This window comes from Rhinoderma darwinii, chromosome 2 (genome assembly GCF_050947455.1).
Source record: "Rhinoderma darwinii isolate aRhiDar2 chromosome 2, aRhiDar2.hap1, whole genome shotgun sequence".
Lineage (NCBI taxonomy): Eukaryota > Metazoa > Chordata > Amphibia > Anura > Rhinodermatidae > Rhinoderma > Rhinoderma darwinii.
This window is the reverse complement of record NC_134688.1, coordinates 276,233,914-276,256,336: the sequence shown is the minus strand read 5'-3', so window position 1 is coordinate 276,256,336 and position 22,423 is coordinate 276,233,914. Positions and strand designations below refer to the sequence as shown.

At 39.2% G+C, this 22,423-nt stretch overlaps 1 protein-coding gene across 3 annotated transcripts in view; it reads left to right on the top strand.

Moving 5' to 3' along the window:
* The window catches only part of LOC142742989 (uncharacterized), a 37,839-nt gene extending 15,674 nt beyond the window's left edge, over positions 1-22,165 (top strand). For all 3 annotated transcript variants that reach the window (XM_075853291.1, XM_075853290.1, XM_075853292.1), the window contains exons 8-16: positions 5,247-5,404; positions 7,809-7,912; positions 9,781-10,005; positions 10,340-10,425; positions 13,674-13,810; positions 14,827-14,916; positions 15,923-16,131; positions 16,236-16,442; positions 20,466-22,165. In XM_075853291.1, the coding sequence (XP_075709406.1) occupies positions 5,247-5,404; positions 7,809-7,912; positions 9,781-10,005; positions 10,340-10,425; positions 13,674-13,810; positions 14,827-14,916; positions 15,923-16,131; positions 16,236-16,442; positions 20,466-20,753 (1,504 nt within the window). In that variant the 3' untranslated portion in view covers positions 20,754-22,165. The remainder of the gene's footprint in view (positions 1-5,246; positions 5,405-7,808; positions 7,913-9,780; positions 10,006-10,339; positions 10,426-13,673; positions 13,811-14,826; positions 14,917-15,922; positions 16,132-16,235; positions 16,443-20,465) is intronic.
* The last annotated feature ends 258 nt before the right edge of the window (positions 22,166-22,423 follow it).

Below are 22,423 nucleotides of genomic sequence, written 5' to 3'. Positions count from 1 at the left end.
TTAACTCGCACGGTGAACACCGTAAAAAACTCAAAGAATTGAAACCGCCAAAATCGCTGTTTTTTTGCCACCTTAGCTCTCAAAAAAAAAAATTTAATACAACTTTTTGATCACTTTTTATGTACCAAAAAATAGTACCAATAAAAACTACAGCTCGTCCCACATAAAATAAGACCTCCCACCGCTCAATCAACCGAAAAATAAAAAAAAAGAATGTGGTGAAACAAAACAATTTTTATTTTAACAAATAGATTTTCTTTGTAAAAGTAGTAAAATATAAAAATAAACTATATAAATTTGGTATCACCGTAATTGTATTAAGCCGCAGAGTAAAGTTTTTGTTTTTTACCGTACGGCGAAAGCTGTAAAAACGAAAACCCCAAAAAATGGAATCAGATTTTTTTCCTATATCAGCCCGCAAATAATTTTTATTTCAGTTTCCCAGTACATTTTATGGCACTTTAAATGGTGTCAATAGAAACTACAATTCCTCCCGCAAGAAATAAGCTCTCACACCGGTCTACTGATGGAAAAAGAAAAAAGTTATGGCTCTTGGAAGGAGGGGAGTGAAAAACGAAAATAAGAAACTAAAAAATGGATCAGTCCTGAAAGGGTTAATTCATTTCTAATGGAAAAAAAAAAAAACGGATGACCACATGTGGGGTATTTCCGTACTTGGGAGAAATTTCTTTACAAAAATTGTTTGGTTTTTTTTTCTCCTTTATCCCTTGTGAAAATGAGAAAATTCAACATGTTAGTGGAAAAAAATTGTGATATTCTTTTTCGCGACCTAATTCTAATAAATTCTGCAAAAGACCTGTTGGATCTAAATGCTCACTATACCCCTAGAAAAATTCCTTGAGGGGTGCAGTTTCCAAAATGGGGTAGCATTCAGTTCTATTGGCCGTGTACACCTTTCCGTATTGCTACGGATGGGCGTCCGTGCCGTAGAAATTTTCAGAAAATTATGGAACATGTCCATTTTTTTGCATTTTACGGGCCGTGCTCCCATACTTTGTATCGTAGCACAGCGAGAAAATGAGGCCGGCCGTGCCCGCAATCGCAGGCCGTGATTACAGGCATGGCCGTGTGCATGGAGACGTAGACCAGATTACTATTTAAAGATATAATGATGTTGAGTCATGACTGATCAGCATATAGATTTGATTTGCCATAAGTGTCTGATCAGTGGGCTCCTACCATTGGGACACCCATCAGTCCCAAGAACAGAGGTGCCTGGTTCCCCTTTCCCGGTAGAGGAATAGGTTGTACATATGCAGTCACTCTCCATTATAGTATATGGGCGATACAGATATAGCCATCACTACAGTGACTTTTAATGCATTAAATAAACAATGGCTAGATGTCTTATCTTGACTTTTTCAATGGCTTTTGTTGTGTCATATCACACTGCGGCAAGTTATCAGAATCAAGTTAACCCCTTCAGGACTGAGCCTGTTTTGGCTTTGTTGAGACAGCCGATTTTTTCAAATCGGACGTGTCACTTTATGTGGTAATATCTTGGGAATAATTTACCTATCTAAGCGATTTTGAGATTGTTTTCTTTTTTTTTTTTTTTAAATCAGATAATTTTTTTATTAAAGTTTCAAAAGTAAACAGCACAAAGCATTACATTCAAACCCCGTCCCCAACCCTCCCCCCAGACACCTTCAGGAAATACAAAATTACAAAGTTTATGAGGTATAGCATGTTGCAATTGTCAGATATATATATATATCAATCACGTAATACAAGGAATATGAGATACATCAGAATTTATCGGGTAAGCCAATCACCCCCCCTCCAGTATATTACTATACAAGTGTATTTCAGAAATATTCCTCTCCAATTCCCCCCTTCTCCTTACCCCACAGTTATATGTGTAAATCGTATACAGAACATATTATAATTACTATAAAGAGGTCCTACATAATGTTTATGGTGCATATTCCTTTAGGCACAACCATGGTCCCCATATGGAGTCAAATTTTTTTTCCGCTTTACGCTTGACATTCTAGTACAATCATTTTATTCACTTTCGCAACGAATTCGCTCCTAGTCGGCGGGGCGCTCTGTATCCAGTGTAATGCAATGAATTTTCTCACTATGTATAGTAGCCTTGCAATAGCTAGACCCTCCGGGATAGGGGACGAGATATTCGCCATACACCCCAAAATGCACTCCATAGGAGTCCCCTGAAGCAGAGGCCCATAAGCATCTTGGATCAGCTTTAGTACCTCTGTCCAATACGTGTGTAACTGTGGACAGGACCACAACATATGTATATGATCAGCCCCATCCTCCGCACACCTGGGGCAGGTTGAGTCACTCCGCACCCCAATTTGAAAGAGAAATTTAGGAGTCTTATACACTCTATGAATAATATACAATTGAGATAGGTGCCCAGCCTCACTAAGAGAGACCCTCGGAACTGCTTCCATGATATCTGCCCATTGCTCTTCAGATATGGGACCCATATCTCTTTCCCATTTTCTAGAAGCAATCGGGGTGTTTATCTATAGATTTACTAAGCAACAGCTGATAAATGTGTGAAATAACCCCCGATGTGATACTCCCAGTATGTAAAACAGACAGTACCCCATCTGTGTGTATTGCCAAATCCACAGCCTTCTTCTGGGCATCAAAAGCATGTCTTATCTGTAAATATTGGTAGAAGGCGTTTCGAGGTAATGCAAACTCCTCTTGGAGCTGTTGATTGTTGATTGTTTTAAATACATCTTCTTGGAGCAACTGTGATACATGGGAGATGCCTCTGGATTGCCAGCCCTCGAATCCCTCAAGAGAGAAGAATTGAGATTGTTTTCTAGTGACATACTGTACTTTGTTAGTGGAAAAATTTGATCGAGAAATTTAGTATTTGTTTGTGGAAAAACCCCAAACTTTACAGAAAATTTGCCAAAATTAGCGTTTTTCTACATTTAACATTTCCCATATGTCTACTTTATGTTGGCATCGTTTTTTGGACATCCTATATTTTTTTTTTTCTAGGACGTTACAAGGCTTAGAACTTTTAACATCAATTTCTCACATTTTGAAGAAAATGTCCAAAACCTATTTTTATAGGTACCAGTTCACTTCTGACGTGGCTTTGAGGGCCTTATATATTTGAAACCCCCATAAACCACACAATTTTGAAAACTGCACCCCTCAAAATTTTCAAAGCCGCATTCAGAAAGGAATTAAAGCAAAGTAGAGGGGAAATTTACAAATTTCTTTTTTTTTGTCTGAAAATCCATTTTAATAAACATTTTTCTGCAACACAAAAGGTTTTACCAGAGAAACACAACTCAATATTTATTGCCCAGTTACTGCAGTTTTTAGAAATATCCCACATGTGGCCCTAGTGTGCTAATGGACTGAAGCACAGGTCTCAGAATCAAAGGAGCACCTAGTTGATTTTGAGGCATCCTTTTTATTAGAATATTTTTAAGACACCATGTCAGGTTTGAAGAGGTCTTGTGGGGCCAAAACAGTGGAAACACCTTTCAAGGAATTCATCAAGGAGTATAGTGAGCATTTTAACCCCACAGGTTTTTTTTTTGCTGAATTTAGTGGAATTCGTCCATAGAAGTGAAAATCAAATTTTTTTTCAAATAAAACGTAGAAATTATAATTTTTACAAGGAATAAAGAAGAAAAGGCACCCCAAGATTTGTAATGCAATTTCTCCTGATTACGGCAATACCCCATATGTGGTAATAAACTGCTGTTTGGACACACGGCGGGGCTCAGAAGGGAAGGAGCGCTATTTGGCTTTTGAAACTCAAGTTTGCTGGATTGGTTTTCGGGTGTCATGTTGCATTTGCAAAGCCCCTGTGGGACCAAATCAGTGGACACCCCCCAGAGGTGACCCCATTTGGGAAACTACAGCCTTAAAAATAATTTATCTAGGAGTACAGTGAGCATTTTGATCCCATAGGTTTTTTTTGTAAACTTAGTGTAATTAGGCCGTGAGAACTTCTATTGTTTTTTTTTTGTTTTTCTTTACAGTGTTCACCGTGCACTATAAATTACATATTTAATTTATTCTGTGGGTCGATGCGATTAGGGCGATACCATATGTATATAGTTTTTTTAAAATGTTTTCCGGTGTTTGCACGATAAAATCACGGTTTTAAAAAAATATATTACATTTTTGCCATATTCTAAGAGCCACAACTTTTTTATTTCTCCATCAAGAAAGTAGTGTGAGGGCTTGTCTTTTTGCGGAACTAACTGTAGTTTTTATTGGTACCATTTGTGAGTACATGCAACTTTTTGATCCCTATTTATAAAAAATTTTTGGGAGCTGAAGTGACTAAAAATAGCGTGCGGGATAAATGACATAATATTTTTTTAGTTCACGCCGTTAAGGACGCGGCGATACCAATTATGCATAGTTTGTTTTTATTTTTCTAATAATAAAGAACTTTATTAGGTAAAAAGGGCGATTTTTTTTTTTTTTTTTTTTTGTTTATATTTTTTTTTTTTTTTTTTTTTTTATTATTTGGAAAGTTTTTACTTTTGTACATTTATTTTTTTTGTAACTTTTTTTAACTTTTTTTTTTTTAGTCCCACTAGGGACTTGAAGATCCAATTATTGGATGGTTGTTATAATACCCTGCAATATTTATGTATTGCAAGGTATTATACCTGTCCGTTTCACACTGACAGGGGGCATATTAGGTCCTGCCTCTGGCAGGACCTAATCACCTTCCATAGATGGCAGACCGGAGGCCTTTGTTAGGCTTCCGGTTACTATAGCGACCATCGGCCCCCGCAATCGCGTAGCGGGGTGCCGATACAGTTATAACTACTTTAATGCGGCGGTCAATAGCATTTAAGGGGTTAATCGGCGGGGATCACCGCTGTGATCCGACCCGATATTTTCCCCCAGTACTAAGGCTGCTAGTAGCAGCCCGTACGGGGAGATGCTGGGCATAGGGGAACGCCTGTGTGCTCTGTTAGGAGCACACATAGATTAACAAGCTGCAGGCACAAGGACCAGTGCTCCAGCCCGTTAATCTACGTGGGGTCGTCGGGAAGGGGTTAAAGATGGCTAAATCCGTACACGCACAGTAAATCTAAATAAATGTATATCGTGGGAAAACCCTGTAGTGTGGCCTTGGATTGACTTACCTATAATATAATTCACTGCCAGCGGCATTAGGGTTACATTTAATTTCCCGAACATTTAACATATCATTTGATAACTTGTATTAAAGACAATTTCTATGTGTTTTGCAGAGTAAATGGAATTCCTGCTTGTGCTAACAAAAAGCTGCTAACGGACATCCTGCGCTCAGAGTGGGGCTTTAAAGGCTATGTTGTAAGTGATGAGGGTGCAATTGAATTTATAATGGCAGCACACAAGTACACCAGCAGCTTTCTGGAAACTGCTATTGGTAAGTCCATGAAATCCTAGCCCAAGTTGTAGGCATAGTCCTTAACGTTAACTTGGTATGTTTATTGCTGCACAGGGAGTAATATATTTCTAGCAATAGGGTGGCAATAATGGGACTATAGAGAAATCCTCAGTAGGGCAACACAACTAGGAACCCAATGTACAGTTCCTATGTAATTCACATGTAAATTTGAAATAAAATAGAATTTATTTTCCTCCCATATTCATGCAAAATTTTGGTTGAGACTGGATCTTTATCACGCTTTGAGCCAGAGCTAGTGATGAATAAATACATTTTATTCTGCTTTAAATTAGGTACCGGAGATTTATTTATGAAAATTTTAGATTTGACATACAGTGAAGGAAATACGTATTTGATTCCTTGCTGATTTTGTAAGTTTGCCCACTGTCAAAGACATGAACAGTCTAGAATTTTTAGGCTAGGTTAATTTTACCAGTGAGAGATAGATTATATAATTTAAAAAAAAAGAAAATCACTTTGTCAAAATTATATATATTTATTTGCATTGTGCACAGAGAAATAAGTATTTGATCCCTTTGGCAAACAAGACTTAATACTTGGTGGCAAAACCCTTGTTGGCAAGCACAGTAGTCAGACGTTTTTGGTAGTTGATGATGAGGTTTGCACACATGTTAGATGGAATTTTGGCCCACTCCTCTTTGCAGATCATCTGTAAAGCATTAAGATTTCGAGGCTGTCGCTTGGCAACTCGGATCTTCAGCTCCCTCCATAAGTTTTCGATGGGATTAAGGTCTGGAGACTGGCTAGGCCACTCCATGACCTTAATGTGCTTCTTTTTGAGACACTCCTTTGTTGCCTTGGCTGTATGTTTCGGGTCATTGTCGTGCTGGAAGACCCAGCCACGAGCCATTTTTAAAGTCCTGGTGGAGGGAAGGAGGTTGTCACTCAGGATTTGATGGTACATGGCTCCATCCATTCTCTCATTGATGCGGTGAAGTAGTCCTGTGTCCTTAGCAGAGAAACACCCCCAAAACATAATGTTTCCACCTCCATGCTTGACAGTGGGGATGGTGTTCTTTGGGTCATAGGCAGCATTTCTCTTCCTCCAAACACGGCGAGTTGAGTTAATGCCAAAGAGCTAAATTTTAGTCTCATCTGACCACAGCACCTTCTCCCAATCGCTCTCAGAATCATCCAGATGTTCATTTGCAAACTTCAGACGGGCCTGTACATGTGCCTTCTTGAGCATGGGGACCTTGCGGGCACTGCAGGATTTTAATCCATTACGGCATAATGTGTTACCAATGGTTTTCTTGGGGACTCCCAGCTGCCTTGAGATCATTAACAAGTTCCCCCCGTGTAGTTTTCGGCTGAGCTCTCACCTTCCTCAGGATCAAGGATACCCCACGAGGTGAGATTTTGCATGGGTCGATTGACAGTCATTTTGTATGTCTTCCATTTTCTTACTATTGCACCAACAGTTGTCTCCTTCTCACCCAGCGTCTTACTTATGGTTTTGTAGCCCATTCCAGCCTTGTGCAGGTCTATGATCTTGTCCCTGACATCCTTAGAAAGCTCTTTGGTCTTGCCCATGTTGTAGAGGTTAGAGTCAGACTGATTAATTGAGTCTGTGGACAGGAGTCTTTTATACAGGTGACCATGTAAGACAGCTGTCTTTAATGCAGGCACCAAGTTGATTTGGAGCGTGTAACTGGTCTGGAGGAGGCTGAACTCTTAATGGTTGGTAGGGGATCAAATACTTATTTCTCTGTGCACAATGCAAATAAATATATATAATTTTTACTATGTGATTTTCCTTTTTTTTTAAAATATAATCTATCTCTCACTGGTAAAATTAACCTAGCCTAAAAATTCTAGACTGTTCATGTCTTTGACAGTGGGCAAACTTACAAAATCAGCAAGGGATCAAATACTTATTTCCTTCACTGTAAGTACTATTTTGTCATCAGAATCAATGGTTGTTCTGTAGTAGATCTGTTTTGGAGATTTTAAATTACAAGTGTTACATGTACTACTCAAACCAATGAATTTCCAAAGTTGGGATGTGTTGGAGACTCATGGAACCATTTAGGACCCTCCTCTGAACCAGAGCTGCTAACAAGTATTCATTTGAGTGCCACATGTAATACTAGATTTCCCTTTTAAAGGCGCTGCAGGGAAATGAGCAACCATCTGCAAATCCCCCAAAGAAATCAGCTGTTTACCAGGGGTTTCAAAATCAGTTGTTTACCGGCAATATGAATATCATAGATGTATGCAATTGCAAGATATGTTCTCCATATATACATGTATAAGTAAAACTGTCAGACTTTTGTTGTCCAGTGTAATGATTTGATGACTTTTTTGAACAGTAATTTGGAGAATGTGCAGCATCTTAATTCAGTTTCTATTTGTCTTTTAGCCTCTGTGAACTCCGGATGCAATTTGGAGCTTTCTTTCAATCTGATAGACAATGTTTTCATGAGAATAAAAGATGCAGTGGCTTTGGGCAACATCACACTGGAGGTAAAGAATCAAATCGTAGATATTCAGCAGCACTACGAGCATAAAGAGATCCCCAATGTAGGGTGGTGCACACAGCCAAATAGTTCCAGGTCGTAAGGGACTTGCATATCCATAATAACAGAGAACAACTGTAGCACTCCAGTTGAAAAAAGTGTTTTTATTTATTCACCAAACATGACCTTGAGAAGTTGCAAGGTCATGTTTGGTGAATAAATAAGAACACTTTTTTTTCAACTGGAGTGCTGCAATCGTTCTCTGTTATTATGGAGGTAAAGAACAACAAGGGACAGTCATAAAAATTGTGCATAGCTTAAAATGAAAAGACCATTTTTGGACCAGTATATATCAGTCCCAAGGACTGCAAACTGTCATGTTGTATTAAACTACAAATAGCATAAGGTTTAAGCCCAAACCTTGAAATAATTTTTTTAATCCACACACAGAAAATAACATGTAAAGCAAAATAATACTTCTGTGCCCTGTGTCCTACTTAAAGGAACACTGAACATATACAGTTTACAAAAAAATATCCCTGCAGTTCTACCCTTATCCTCCTTTTGTTTTTCTTTGATTCTAGTTGATCTCATATTGCAATTGAGATAGCTGAGAAATATATAAAGAAATGTTCTCTATGATCAGCCATTCCCCCCCTCCATCTCACAATCTTGTGTCTGGCTGTAAAACTACTGGCTGCAGTAGGAGCCTCCCCACTCTTTCCCTGTCTGCAGTAGGACACAAGGATCATTAAAGGCTGTTGAAAACCATTTGAAGACTTTTTTTTTTTTCTACTAAAATAATGTATTATAGTGTTTAGTGCAACTTTGTAATTTGTTGTTGTTAAAAAAAAAATCTACATATATATATATATATATATATATATATATATATATATATAAAATGTGCACTAAGAACCTCCCTATTTGTAGGTAGATTGAGCTTTAGTGCATAGCTATTTATATTTAGTGGTTTAGGTGGCATTAGTGTTGCAGGGTGCTGTCGCCATTTTTTTATATCTGCTATATATATATATATATATATATATATATATATAATATACTTTTTGAGATACAGCTTCTATATATCCTGGATACATAGAGGCTGTATCTTCCACTGAAACCTGAATCTGTAAGGTCAGCGGGACTGACAGGTTCAATGACAGCCGGTCCTGTGTGTCTCATACGCAGGATCTACCTGTTATCGATGACATCTAAGTTCAGAACTTAGATGTGATTTATAACAGGTGGACCCGGTGTGTCAGAGACATGCAGGACCCGCTAACATAGATGTGATTAATAACAGGTGATCCACCTGTTATCAATCACATCTAAGTTAGCGGGTCCTGCATGTTTCTAGGTTTAGTGTTCCTTTAAGAAGTTCCTTGTCGATTTGATTGTCTTGTATTATAATTTGTTTTTTGCTTGATTCAAATTTCTACAAAATAGGGGATTGCGAGTTATAGTTATCACATAAAATTTAGGACCTGTTGCACTGGACACTAAAATAGTGTATTGAAGGGGTTTTCCCGTCCCCGTCCCCCTATTTCCGGAAACCGTTTCTGTACTCCTGAATACCCTGTCAGACGGTGGTTGAAGATGGGTAGGACAAGGAAGGATGGGGGTCAGGGGGCCCTGTCCTAGAGATAGGTGTAGGTCCCAGAGGTGTGACCTGGATCTATCCGATATTTAGGGCAAATTCTGGGGATATGCCATAAATGTCCAAGATGGGAAAATCCCTTCAACTGCTTTTTACTGTTTAAATCACATAGTTGTAGAATATTATTGTTAAAGACTCTTGTGAGCTTTTTAGACAGTTCTTATAGAACATAAATTCTGGAAGATAGACACTAACCTATCAATAAAATATTCTAGACCGTGAAAGAGCGTTTATACCCACTGTTCTACACCCGTATGCGTTTGGGAGAATTTGATCCTCCAGATATGAATCCATACAGCTCCCTAGACTTTAGTTCTGTTCAGAGTAAAGAACATAGAGACCTTGCTGTGGAGGCTGCTATTAAGAGCTTTGTACTGCTGAAGAACCTTGGGGACATTCTGCCTATGGACTTGCAGAGTATCAAAGGGAAGAAGTTTGGGGTAAGAAACCTACTAATTTTCTGCATTATTTTTGTTTTAGTACCCTTAATTCAATGAACAGTGGATAAGTCTTTCAACTCTCAGGCTCTCTGAGTGGCTTGCGTCCATCATGCATGACTTTGCATAATACCTATGAGATCACATGGGGCGTATTTTGTATGAGAATCTCACTATGGTTCCGCACAGAGGCCCATAGAGTGTCTACGGCACCATAGTACGAAGCCACAGGGACGCCATATGCCTCCTTACATGATCTCTGCATACGTCTCTGCCCTGTGCATGAGGCCCTACTCTTAAACTGAATTACAATTCGGCAATAATTTTATTCCTTTAGATAATTGGTCCTTTTGCTGATGATGAATATGGGCTGTTTGGAGACTATGAGCCACATCCAGATCCTCAATATATTTCCACTCCCAGGTAGGAAGAAAAATGCTGAAAATATAATTGATCGTTCTGATGATTTAGACATCATAGTTTGTTATTGTAGGTTGTTATTTTATAGGTTGCTAAAAATATGTTGTACAGGTGCAACGGCAAAATTTGTGATACATCAAAGAGTTGTCACTTAATGACAATCAAGGGCGTATGTACAATAAAGACAAACCATGCGGCTTGTATGGGGCCCTGGCAGAGAGGGGAGCCTAGTCTTGGTTGTTTCATCCCTTTTGCTATTGAGTGAAGAGAACATGTGCAGGACTCTTCTCCAGATGAATTGCCTTGTTTGCAAGTAAAGGGGAGGGGAAATGGTGCAAGGGTCATGGAAACTGCGGAGGAAGGAAGCACCTTCTGTTCCAGGTGGCAAATCACAAAATTCATAATCGCGCATCCGTTTTAATCTTTGCTATGCGGCCCCCTCTCTCCTATGTGTACCACTGATAATGACTACTCTGTGCAGGATTTCATCAGTGGTCAGTTTTGGGATTTCCCGTGATTATGGTGTCAGGTCCGTATTTCACACCGAATAACCACCTCTGTAAATTGAAAGCTGAAAGCATGCCTGGAGAGAAGTACACCACACAAATGTCTGAGGTACAGCTTCAATGTCAGCCAGGAGGAACTTAACTTTATTCAGAACAAAGAAACACACACAGAGAAGACACATGCCCCTCCCTATAGATGTGGGACTTGCTTGAATCCCATTGGCTCTTCTGCTGTAAGTCTTCCTATACATTCTTCTGCACACTCCTCTTTGCATTCCAGGGGGCGGTGTCTTCCATAGGTGTGTCCGACATGAACAAAGAACTTGTTATATATATCAGTATATTACACAAAGAACTGAAATGTATATACATATGTGTGAGGATAATATTTTTCAGACAATATACATAGTAATGATCCCTGACAATGGCATGTGTACTTGTACAGACGTTATGGTGGCTACTTTTCTCTTATAGTAGGGTTCTATGTTTAGTGAGGCTTCTATTCAACAGCAGTGTAAAATACATTAAACTATAGGAAGTGCTACAGTAATTGCGGTGCAATGAGTTAGAAAGTTTAAGGGGGTAGTTATTGGGTGTTGGATAAATATATTCCACAGTAATTCTGGTTTTTTTATTATCACTCTGGTTCTTTTTGTCTACATTTATATTTTATTTAACAATTATAAAACAATAAGTGTGAGAAATGGGCATCTGGAAGTGGATGGATTTTGTTTGTTTTAAAACATGTTAGGCTTTTAACACTTTTCCTTCAGAGGAAGATTTGTAGTCCCCTGCCCAAGCCCAAGGGGCGTTCTAGTGTCCCCCTAGAAAAGATAAGAATACTTTAGGTTTAGGTTTACCATCCTGTTTTATCGAGTTTATTAGGAGCTCATAGACCACGTTTCTCCATCTGGCCACCTCACACCATTGATAAAAAGCCCACAATTCCCAGCCACTATGCACTGCTAATCTTTACCTGGTGATCCCATACCTTGTATACAAGATGTGGGGAACTCCTCTGGCACAATGCTGCTCGTAGAAATACAAAGGAGATCTGGTACACATGCAAGGACCTGGCTCCAACATAATCAACTACGTAGTTTTTTTCATAAGCCCTGGTACCAGTCTCCAGACTACCCCCACAGACGTTATTGCTCTCAATGGCAGCTCCACCCCATGCAATCTCATTGATCTATGATTTACTACATTCAAAGGAGACCAAGGATATTAAACCCAAACTCATAAACGCTTGGAAAAAGGAGATAGGTTGTAAGTACTCAGGGCAGCTCTGCGATAAATCCTTCACTTTGACGGAAACTTTCGGTATCTTGTAAATTACAAGAATTTAATTAGAAAATACTAACGCACTGGTACAGAACCCAACCATCATCTCTACATGGGTGACTTGGGTGGAGGTTTTAGATGTCTTGATGTGTATGGAGGAGATCATTCTTCACATAACAATACGACATCTGTCTTCTACTCTACATGGTTCCTCTTGTCCCAATTCAGAGGAGCTCCTACATTCTCCACTTGACCATCAGACGGTACTCTACCACTGTGACTTTCTGTTAAAGAGGCTCTGTCACCAGATTTTGCAACCCCTATCTGCTATTGCAGCAGATAGGCGCTGCAATGTAGATTACAGTAACGTTTTTATTTTTAAAAAACGAGCATTTTTGGCCAAGTTATGACCATTTTCGTATTTATGCAAATGAGGCTTGCAAAAGTACAACTGGGCATGTTGAAAAGTAAAAGTACAACTGGGCGTGTATTATGTGCGTACATCGGGGCGTGTTTACTACTTTTACTAGCTGGGCGTTGTGTATAGAAGTATCATCCACTTCTCTTCAGAACGCCCAGCTTCTGGCAGTGCAGACACAGCCGTGTTCTCCAGAGATCACGCTGTGTCGTCACTCACAGGTCCTGCATCGTATCAGACGAGCGAGGACACATCGGCACCAGAGGCTACAGATGATTCTGCAGCAGCATCGGCGTTTGCAGGTAAATCGATGTAGCTACTTACCTGCAAACGCTGATGCTGCTGCAGAATCAACTGTAGCCTCTGGTGCCGACACGATGCAGGACCTGTGAGTGACGTCACAGATCTGCACTGCCAGAAGCTGGGCGTTGTGAAGAGAAGTGGATGATACTTCTCATCAGAACGCCCAGCTAGTAAAAGTAGTAAACACGCCCCGATGTACGCACATAATACACGCCCAGTTGTACTTTTACTTTTCAACATGCCCAGTTGTACTTTTGCAAGCCTCATTTGCATAAATACGAAAATGGTCATAACTTGGCCAAAAATGCTCGTTTTTTAAAAATAAAAACGTTACTGTAATCTACATTGCAGCGCCGATCTGCTGCAATAGCAGATAGGGGCTGCAAACTCTGGTGACAGAGCCTCTTTAAGAGGTATTTTCCACCCAGTCATTTTCCTTACCCCCTTATTTCCTGGTTTCTTAATTTAGTAGTTGCATAATCTGTTCTATGTTATCACCCTTTTCGTCTACCATGTAACATGTCTGTACAAGTGACTATATTGTAACAGTAATATGATCATTTAGACATGCTGTCATGCTTCTGTGTTTCAATTAATTGACAACCTAATAAAAACATATTGAACCATAATGGCAGCTTTGTATAGAAAATCCTCATACTTGATCAACTACTGTACCAACTGTCTTGCATAGTAAGAGAGATCAGTAATGACTGTATTGGATTACCCATTCTGTTTCTCAGGGATGGCATTGCGAAGCTTCCAGTAAAGGTGAGCTTTGCTCAAGGATGCAGTGATGCACAATGTCAAACATACTCCTCTGAAGAGATAAAAGCATTGGTCAAGACTGTTGACATTACCATTGTATGCCTTGGGACCGGTAAGTGCTGACAATACAAAAATACATTTCATACAGGAGAGATTTTAGAAAGAATAGTAGTAATTTACATATGTTTAGTTTTCTTACAGTTTCGTGTACAATACCCTTTAAAACATGAGTTGCATAGAAGAGATAACATGATTATAGTAATTGCAAAGACAACATACAAGACTTATCTATGTAATTCATGCTTCATAGGCATATAACCTTTAAACGAACCCTTCGGCCCATCAGCGGGCACAACTGTCATTGGCAGCAAACAGGCTTTGCTGTAAATGCCATTGCGCAGTTTGCTGAAAAGTTTTCTGAGCAGTTTGCCTCCCTGTAGATTATTCTTATACAATACTATTTTAGGAGGCCCTAAGATGTAGTTTCATCAGTTTTTTTCCATTAATTGAAATACAATAATGCACAAGTATTAGCTATCGTGGATTAGGCGATTTACAATGATCAGACTAGAATTACTGGGCACAACGCCACAGCTTATCAAAAGCAGAAAGTCCTTATTATGTACTAGGCAGCATACAGTGACGTTTCTGCATATCCTAGGGTGCAGATTCTAAATTTTCTTATCAATAGTCTAAACTTGTGCAGGTTGCCACATCCATTGACTATTTAACACTGTGACAGTACAGTCTAATTGAGAACACACAAAGCAAAGCCCTGCATGGTGGGTACTTACTGGAGAACAGCAACAAACTGTGTTGTGCATCCCTGTGTTGTAGTTCTCAGTATACGGCCCTAGTACAATGTAGTTCTACGAAATCCCACAATGTGATTGGGCAGTCCTGTAGTAGAATCACTGACCGTGAACACAATATCAAAGCTGGAGCAGTTTGGGGAAAATCTACATTTTCATCTTCAGCTTCTATTTTAGTAGACATGGTTATGACCCCAAGAAGCGTTTTCTTTTTGCCGCACTCGAGTCTAGATTAGATCAGTATTTCTGAAAATAACCGGATATAAGGAAACAATGGTAATACAAGGTTTTCAGTCATTTTGCCCTTGTTTTTAAGGTATAACTGTAGAGATGGAGAGCAAAGACCGAGTGAATCTCTCACTTCCCGGCTTCCAGGATACGTTACTGAAAGATGCCGTGGATTCAGGTATCACTATGCACAATATAGTATATGTTAAACTAGAATTGCATAATTCAGACTCAAGGAAACTACCGGTATACTATAGTTTCTATACGGTCTATAGACTGCAGGTTATAGGCATCCAAAAGATGTAAGTATCAATTTTCTTTCTAAAACATACTCCTGGATGCTTGAAACTCTGGTTTGTCCAGTAATAAACGAGTTCTTTGGATGACTGTCTTTAAAGTTAACAACTTTTCCCTGTGGCATTCTGCATCATCCAAGTTATCCGTATAGATAACCAATTCCCTAGATGTAGCCTATATCCAAAGCCACCGATGTACAAAATTATCCAACTGGACAAGCATATGGAAAAAAATAACCGCCTCCCACCCTGCATTTTGCAACCATTCCCCAATCTTACCTCCTCTCTTCTTCCTCTAGCCACTTTCTCAGACATCTATTCAATAATTTTTGAAAAGAATATTAAGTACCTTTATGGATTTTTAACCATTGTGGAGCATTCTATTTTACCAGTTGTGGGGTTAGCAGTGACATTTCCTCCTTTCCCTATATCGAGAACATCAGCCGTTATTTGACAAAATTTACATTCTAATGAATCTTGGTTTATTTTTTTGTATCGATTGCAACTGTCATAAGGTTGGCAGTCAATGGGAATATACAGACAAATGTAATAGTTGCCATATTTATTATTGACACCACGATAAGGCTAAGTTCACATCTGGGTGATGGACCCTCTGTCACAGATTCGGTCATATTTCACTGGAGAAATAATGCAGCGCTACTCCCATAAGAACCACGGACACCTCGACAGACCATTAGAAGTCAAGGGAGTCGGTCTGGTGCCTCTAGTGTCCATCATGTGACCGATCCGACACTACGTCGCCGTTACCATTTATAACGGAAACCACATTGCAGATGTGAACAGAGACAGACTGGTGGGATCTAATGCTTGTCCATGTTTTATGTATATTTAGTTGTCAGTGTATTCATTACTGCTATAACCTCTCAGCGGCAGGCCGTCCAGTTGTCTTGTTGCTATTTAATGCTGGACCTCTGGATATTTCCTGGGCTCAAAACAGTACGGGTGTCCACGCTATCTTGGAGTGTTTTTTCCCTGCCCAAGCTGCAGGAACTGCCATTGCTAAAATCTTAACCGGAGCAGAAGGAGCAAATCCAGCTGGCAGGCTTCCAGTCACATGGCCAGCCGGGATGGAACAGGTACGATTTTCAATCGTTTGTGTGCCTGTCAATAGTTCTGGTGTTAATACTCTATCACATGCTTTTTTTCTGGGTAGAATGAAAATGTTTGGTTTCTATGTTAGGTGCCAGCTATGGAGAACTACACCATGCATGGGCGAACATACCGCTATTATGGGGACCAAGTTCCTCTCTACTCCTTTGGATATGGACTCTCTTATACCACATTTCAATACAGTGATCTGGTGGTGACCCCAAGCATCCTTTATCTTTGTCAGACCCTTCATTTGTCTGTGCAGGTGAAAAATTCTGGCTTAAGAAAAGGAGATGAGGTGAGAAAAAAAATTCCTACATTTAAACAGAAACATGATTGGTGACAATATATCTCATATGACCAGACGAATTATGGCAAAAATTAGTTAACAATAAATGGAGGATACTGAACAGTCAGGTGAATTCAGACAGGTCAGTATTGCAGCGGAATATTGGGCCTAGTTCCCAATGCGTTTTTTTCCTTCAGTTGGAGGTATACTTCGAGAGCTATCTGAAGCGTTGTGCCCGGGAAAGTTCCTGAAGTGACTGTCAATGTAGTCCATCCCTCAAAAAAAAGGTATACTAATGTATACCAGCCCAACAGAGGCCAAAAGGACGCTCTTTTAGCCTCCCTCAGGCTAATGGAGCTCTATGGATGGGTTTAGCATGTACGCCTGGAGCTTTCCCGACGTACACGCTAAATGTAGGACCAAAACCCAATGTGAACTACGCCTTCGTTAACCGTAAGATTAGCAGTGACATTCAGTGACGGGGCAAACAATATTCAAACATAACAGAGCCCCTCTATAAATTCCATGTAAGGCTTTTAACCCCTTAATGACATTTTGGCCTTAAGGCTCAGAGCCCATTATTCAAATCTGACGTGTCACTTTATGTGGTAATAACTCTGGAATGCTTATACCTAGCCAAGCGATTCTGAGGTTGTTTTTTCGTGACACATTGGACTTTGTCAGTGGTAAAATTTGGTCGATATATTCAGTGTTTATTTGTGAAAAATAGGAACATTTTGAGAAAAATAGGACAAAAAATATCCTTTTTCTGATATTTAATGTATCTGCTTGTAAGACATTAATTCCACACAAAATAGTTACTAGTTCACATTTCCCATATGTCTACTATATGTTGGAATCATTTTTTGAACATTCTTTTATTTTTCTAGGACGTTACAAGGCTTAGAACATAAGCAGCAATTTCTCATATTTTGAAGTAAATTTCAAAAGCCTTTTTTTTTTTAGGTACCAGTTCAGTTGTGAAGTGGCTTTGAGGGGCCTATATAATAGAAACCCTCATAAATCACCCATTTTAAAAACTAGACCGCCTCAAAGTATTCAAAACAGAATTTATATATTTTTTTAACCCTTTAGGCGTTTCGCAGGCATTTAAAGCAAAGCAGAGGTGAAGTTTACAGATTTAATTTTTTATGCAGAAAATCCTTTTTATACATTTTTTTTTCTGTAAAACAGAAGGTTTTACCAGAGAAACGCAACTCAATATTTATTACCCAGATACTGAAGTTTTTAGAAATATCCTACATGTGGCCCTAGTGTGCTTATGGACTAAAACACAGACCTCAGAATCAAAGGAGCACCCAGTGGATTTTGGGCCTTGGTACCATGTCCGGTTTTAAGAAGTTTTGTAGTGCGAAAACAGTGGAAACCCCCAGAAAGTGACCCCATTTGGCAAACTAGACCCTTCAAGGAATTTATTGAGGGGTATAGCGAGCATTTAGACCCCACAGGTTTTTTGCTGCATTTTGTGGAATTAGGCTGTGAAATTGAAAATCAAATTTTTCCGATAAAACGTACACATTTTTAATTTTTACACCCCAAAATTTGAAAAGCAATTTCTTCCGATTACGGCAATACCACACACGTGGACATAAACTGCTAGTTGGAGAAACAGCAGGTTTCAGAAAGGCAGGAGCGCTATTTGGCTGATTGGCTTCTGGCCGCCATATCGCATTTGCAGAGCTTCTGAGGTACCAGTATAGGGGAAACCCCTTTAAAAGTGACCCCGTTTTGGAAACTAGACCCCTTGAGGAATTCATTGTAGTTTTCATGGGGGGCATGCGACTTTTTAATCAGTTTTTATTCTATTTCTTATGAGGCGTAGTGACTAAAAAACAGCAATTCTACTATTGTTTTTTATTCCTTTTTTTTACAGCGTTCACCGTGCGCTATAAATGACATATTCACGTTATTCTGCGGGGCGATACGGTTACGGTGATGCCATATGTTTATAGTTTTTTTAATGTCTTAAGGCATTTGCACAATAAAATACTTTTTATAAAAATCATTTTGTTTTTGTGTCGCAAGAGCCATAAAGTTTTTTTTATATTTCCATCAAGAAAGCCGTGTAAGGGCTTGTTTTTTACGTAACTAACTGCAGTTTTGATCATTAACATTTTTGGGTACATGCAACCTTTTGATCTCCTTTTTATTAAATTTTTTGGGAGGTGAAGTGACCAAAAAATTGTGATTCTGCTATGGTTTTATTATTACTTTATTTTACGGCGTTCACGGAGCGGGAGAAATAACAAAATACTTTTGTAGTTCAGGCCGTCACGGACCATACAATTATGTATAGTTTATTAAATTGTTTTATTAATAAAGGACTGATAAGGGATAAAGGGGATTTTAACTTTTATTGCTTATAAACGTAAACTTTTTTATTTTTACACAACTTTAAAAAAAAAAATGTTGTCCTACTAGGGGACTTGAAGGCAGGAGGCCCTGTTTGCTATTCTAATACAAATACACAGCTCTAATACACTGCACTACACATGTAGTGCAGTCAGCTAGTCACTGACAGCAAGCATAGTGGGTCCTGAGTTTGTCAATAGGCTTCCGTAGATGGCATAGCCGGAGGCTGTTGTTAGGCCTCCGGTTGCCATAGCGATCATCTTGCGGACGTCGATGCTGTTTTAACTCCTAAGAAGCCGCGATTGCTATTGAACGTGGCTTTTAAGGGGTTAATCAGCGGGGACCACCGCGATCGGTCCCAGGTGTATGAGCTGCGACAACTGCTGTACGAGACAGCTAAATAAGCTGAGAAACCATAACGATACAGACAGGGGGGCTGCGCTATATTCTTCTTCATTATACCCGTGTGACAGAAAGATCTAGGTATCCGTAGTAGCTGATTTAAGCTCTCACATCGCTAAATTTATAGAAAAAATATTTTTTTAGATTTAGCAATTTGTTTTATTTTTTAAAAGTGGTAAAACATAAAACAAAACATATAAATTTGGTATCGCCGTAATCGTATCAACCTGTAGAATAATGTGAATATGTCGTTTTTACCGCCTGATGTATGCCATAAAAACAAAACCTCCCAAACAATGGCGTAATCGCAGTTTTTTGCCCATTTCACCCCACAAATAATTTGTTTTCAGCTTCCTAGTACATTATGCTGTACAATAAATGGTGCCATGAAAAACTACAACTTGTCCCGCAAAAAACAAGCCCTCCTATGGCTATATAGATGGAAAAATGAAAAAATTATAGCTTTCGGAACGTGGGCAGGAAAAAACACAAGTTAAAAATCCAAAAAATGGAGGGAAGGGGTTAAACAATTACAGAATTGTAAAAAAGTCTAGACGTATATCTCCTTAATAATGTTGTAGAAAGTAAAAAAATTATAAGAAGGTATAAAAGCGTAACTTAATTCAGAGGAATTAGATGACTAAAGTTTTATGGGCTCTCTTCGTTTTTGCCCTTCTGATTGACAGAGGGTTTTTTTCTCTCTTTCCCTAGGTCAAACAGCTAGGTTAGGGAATGTATCTTTTTTTAATCTAAGTAAATATGTGTGTGTGTCTAAGGAACATAAATGGAAAGTTAAATCTCAGGACCTTGCTAGCTGTCTTAGGTAGAGTTCACACAGAGTTTTTTGGCGCGGAAACCGCTCCGCAAAATGCGCCAAAAAACGGCCGAAAATGCCTCCCATTGATTCCAATGGGATGTGGAGGCGTTTTTTTCCCGCGAGCGGTAAACCCGGCTCGCGGGAGAAAGAAGGGACATGCCCTACCTTCAGGCGTTTACGCCTCTGACCTCCCATTGACATCAATGGGAGGCAGAGAAAGCGTATTTCGCTGCGTTTTATGCCAGCGGCGCTCAATGTTCGTGGGAAAAAAACGCCGTGAAAATAGGCGTGCAGACAGAGGAAAATCTGCCTCAAAATTCCAAATGGAATTTTGAGGCAGATTTCCCGCCTGCAAAAAACTGTGTGAACCCAGCCTTATGCTTGATCCAAATGTCTGTCGTAAACATACAGTGTTTGTAACTTCTGTGTCCTTTCCATAGGTGATACAAGTGTACATGAGCTGGTCCAATGCCTCTGTGCCAGTCCCTCGCTGGCAGTTAGTAGGTGTTCAACGAGTTACAATCCCGTTGCGTGGATCTGTTAAGGTCTCTCTGTCAGTTTTGCCTCGACAGCGAGCAGTTTGGACCGATCATTGGATTCTTGAACCAGGAAAATTCGGCATCTATGTTGGGGGTCAGCAACCTTTTCAAGTAACAAAAGTGCCATCCAATGTCTTAGAGACGAGCTTTACAGTCGAGGGAGAGACACTGCCTTTTAATACATGCTGAATAGACACTTTCCTCTTTTCCACCGGATGGATCTATTGTTAAATAAATACTACTTCATTCCATTGAGTTGAACTTAAATCCAAAACATTTAACAACTTTTTCCAATAAACCACGATAAAACCTAAATTGAGTAAAATCCATCGTATAAAGTAACATACATCTATGAGCAGTGCCAAAGCTGTTTATAGAGCCCTTTTATTTTGGAAACCATGGTGGTTCGAGATCAGATTTTACCAATATATGTATCTATAACATATCTGAAGATAATTTTGACTGGATTTTCCATTAAGGCTGTTCCCTAATCTCATTATGTATGTCTCTTAGGGCTCATTCAGACGAGCGTAATACTCGTCCGTGCGCTGTGCGTTGAAATAACTGACAGCACATGGACTCATTCATTTCAATGGGGCTATTCTGACATGCGCGAATTTTCACGCAACGAGTGTCTGTTGCATGAAACTCAATGCATGTCCTATATTAGTGCGTTTTTGAAGACCGTGTCATCCATTGAAGTCTATCATCTGTGTGCTGTCCGTGTTTCACGCATCGGTTACATAGAAAAGCAGAAAAATACATATTTTTTTTTTAAAAAGTGCTTGCACGGCCGTGAATAACGCATGCCACGCGCAATTCACACTAATGCCAATACGCTGCGGACATGAAATGTAGGAAAAACACTGAAATTTTTACACGCGCAAATCGGATACGCTCGTCTGAATATAGCCTTATTGTTCTGTCCTGTATTTTCAGTTTGTCCCCGATCCAACTAAACTTTTATTTTTTTACTGTTAAGACATTGGTTGTTAAAGTGGCATATCCGTAACAATGCAATTCATTATCCATCTTGGAAATTGTTTCAACCTATTGCAAATATATAGCACGTTGATGCATCAAGAAGAGCACACAGGTCCTGCTGATCCCGTAGGTACAGCAAGTGTCCCTGTGCCATCAGGAGTGGGGTCAACGGCTGTAAATCAGTAAAGAAAAAATATACATACAATAAATGTTTAACTTCAATATTAAAAAAAGAGATCCAGGAAGCACATCCAAAAAGGAACAGATTTTATTCAGCAATGCAACGTTTCCTCCGTTTTTCTCATGCTTGAGAAAGGCACTGAGGAGCTGAAAAATTGCATGCGAGAATGAAATCTGTTCCTTTTTGGATGTGTTACCTGGATCTCTTGGGGACAGTTGGATCCAGTCCTGTTGGGCTTTGCACTCCTATTTTTCGCTGTACCATTTTGGTTCTGTTATTCTTTGTTTGGCATTAACTTAAATATTAGTCCTAAAGCGTAAAATATTAAACACATTTGGTAATGTCATGATCGTAACAACCTCCACAATAAATTTCTAACATAATTTATGATGATCGATGTATGCTGTAAAAAAAAAATTATAATAATAAAAACTAAACTGCTTTTTTTGAGTATTTTTGGTCATTTATGTTACAGTATTTTCAACATACAATGGTTTATACTAGGCCATGGTAACTTATAAACTGCAATCCACATACAATGCCACAGAAAGTGCGGAAGATCCAGCCAATCAACATGGTCATTTTACTGGTAAAACACCTGTATTACTGAAGTGCATGTACTGATTGACTGTCTAGTAACGCCTCTCTACAGTACAGTACGGTACAGCATGTTCTGTACTGCTCTTTATCTGTG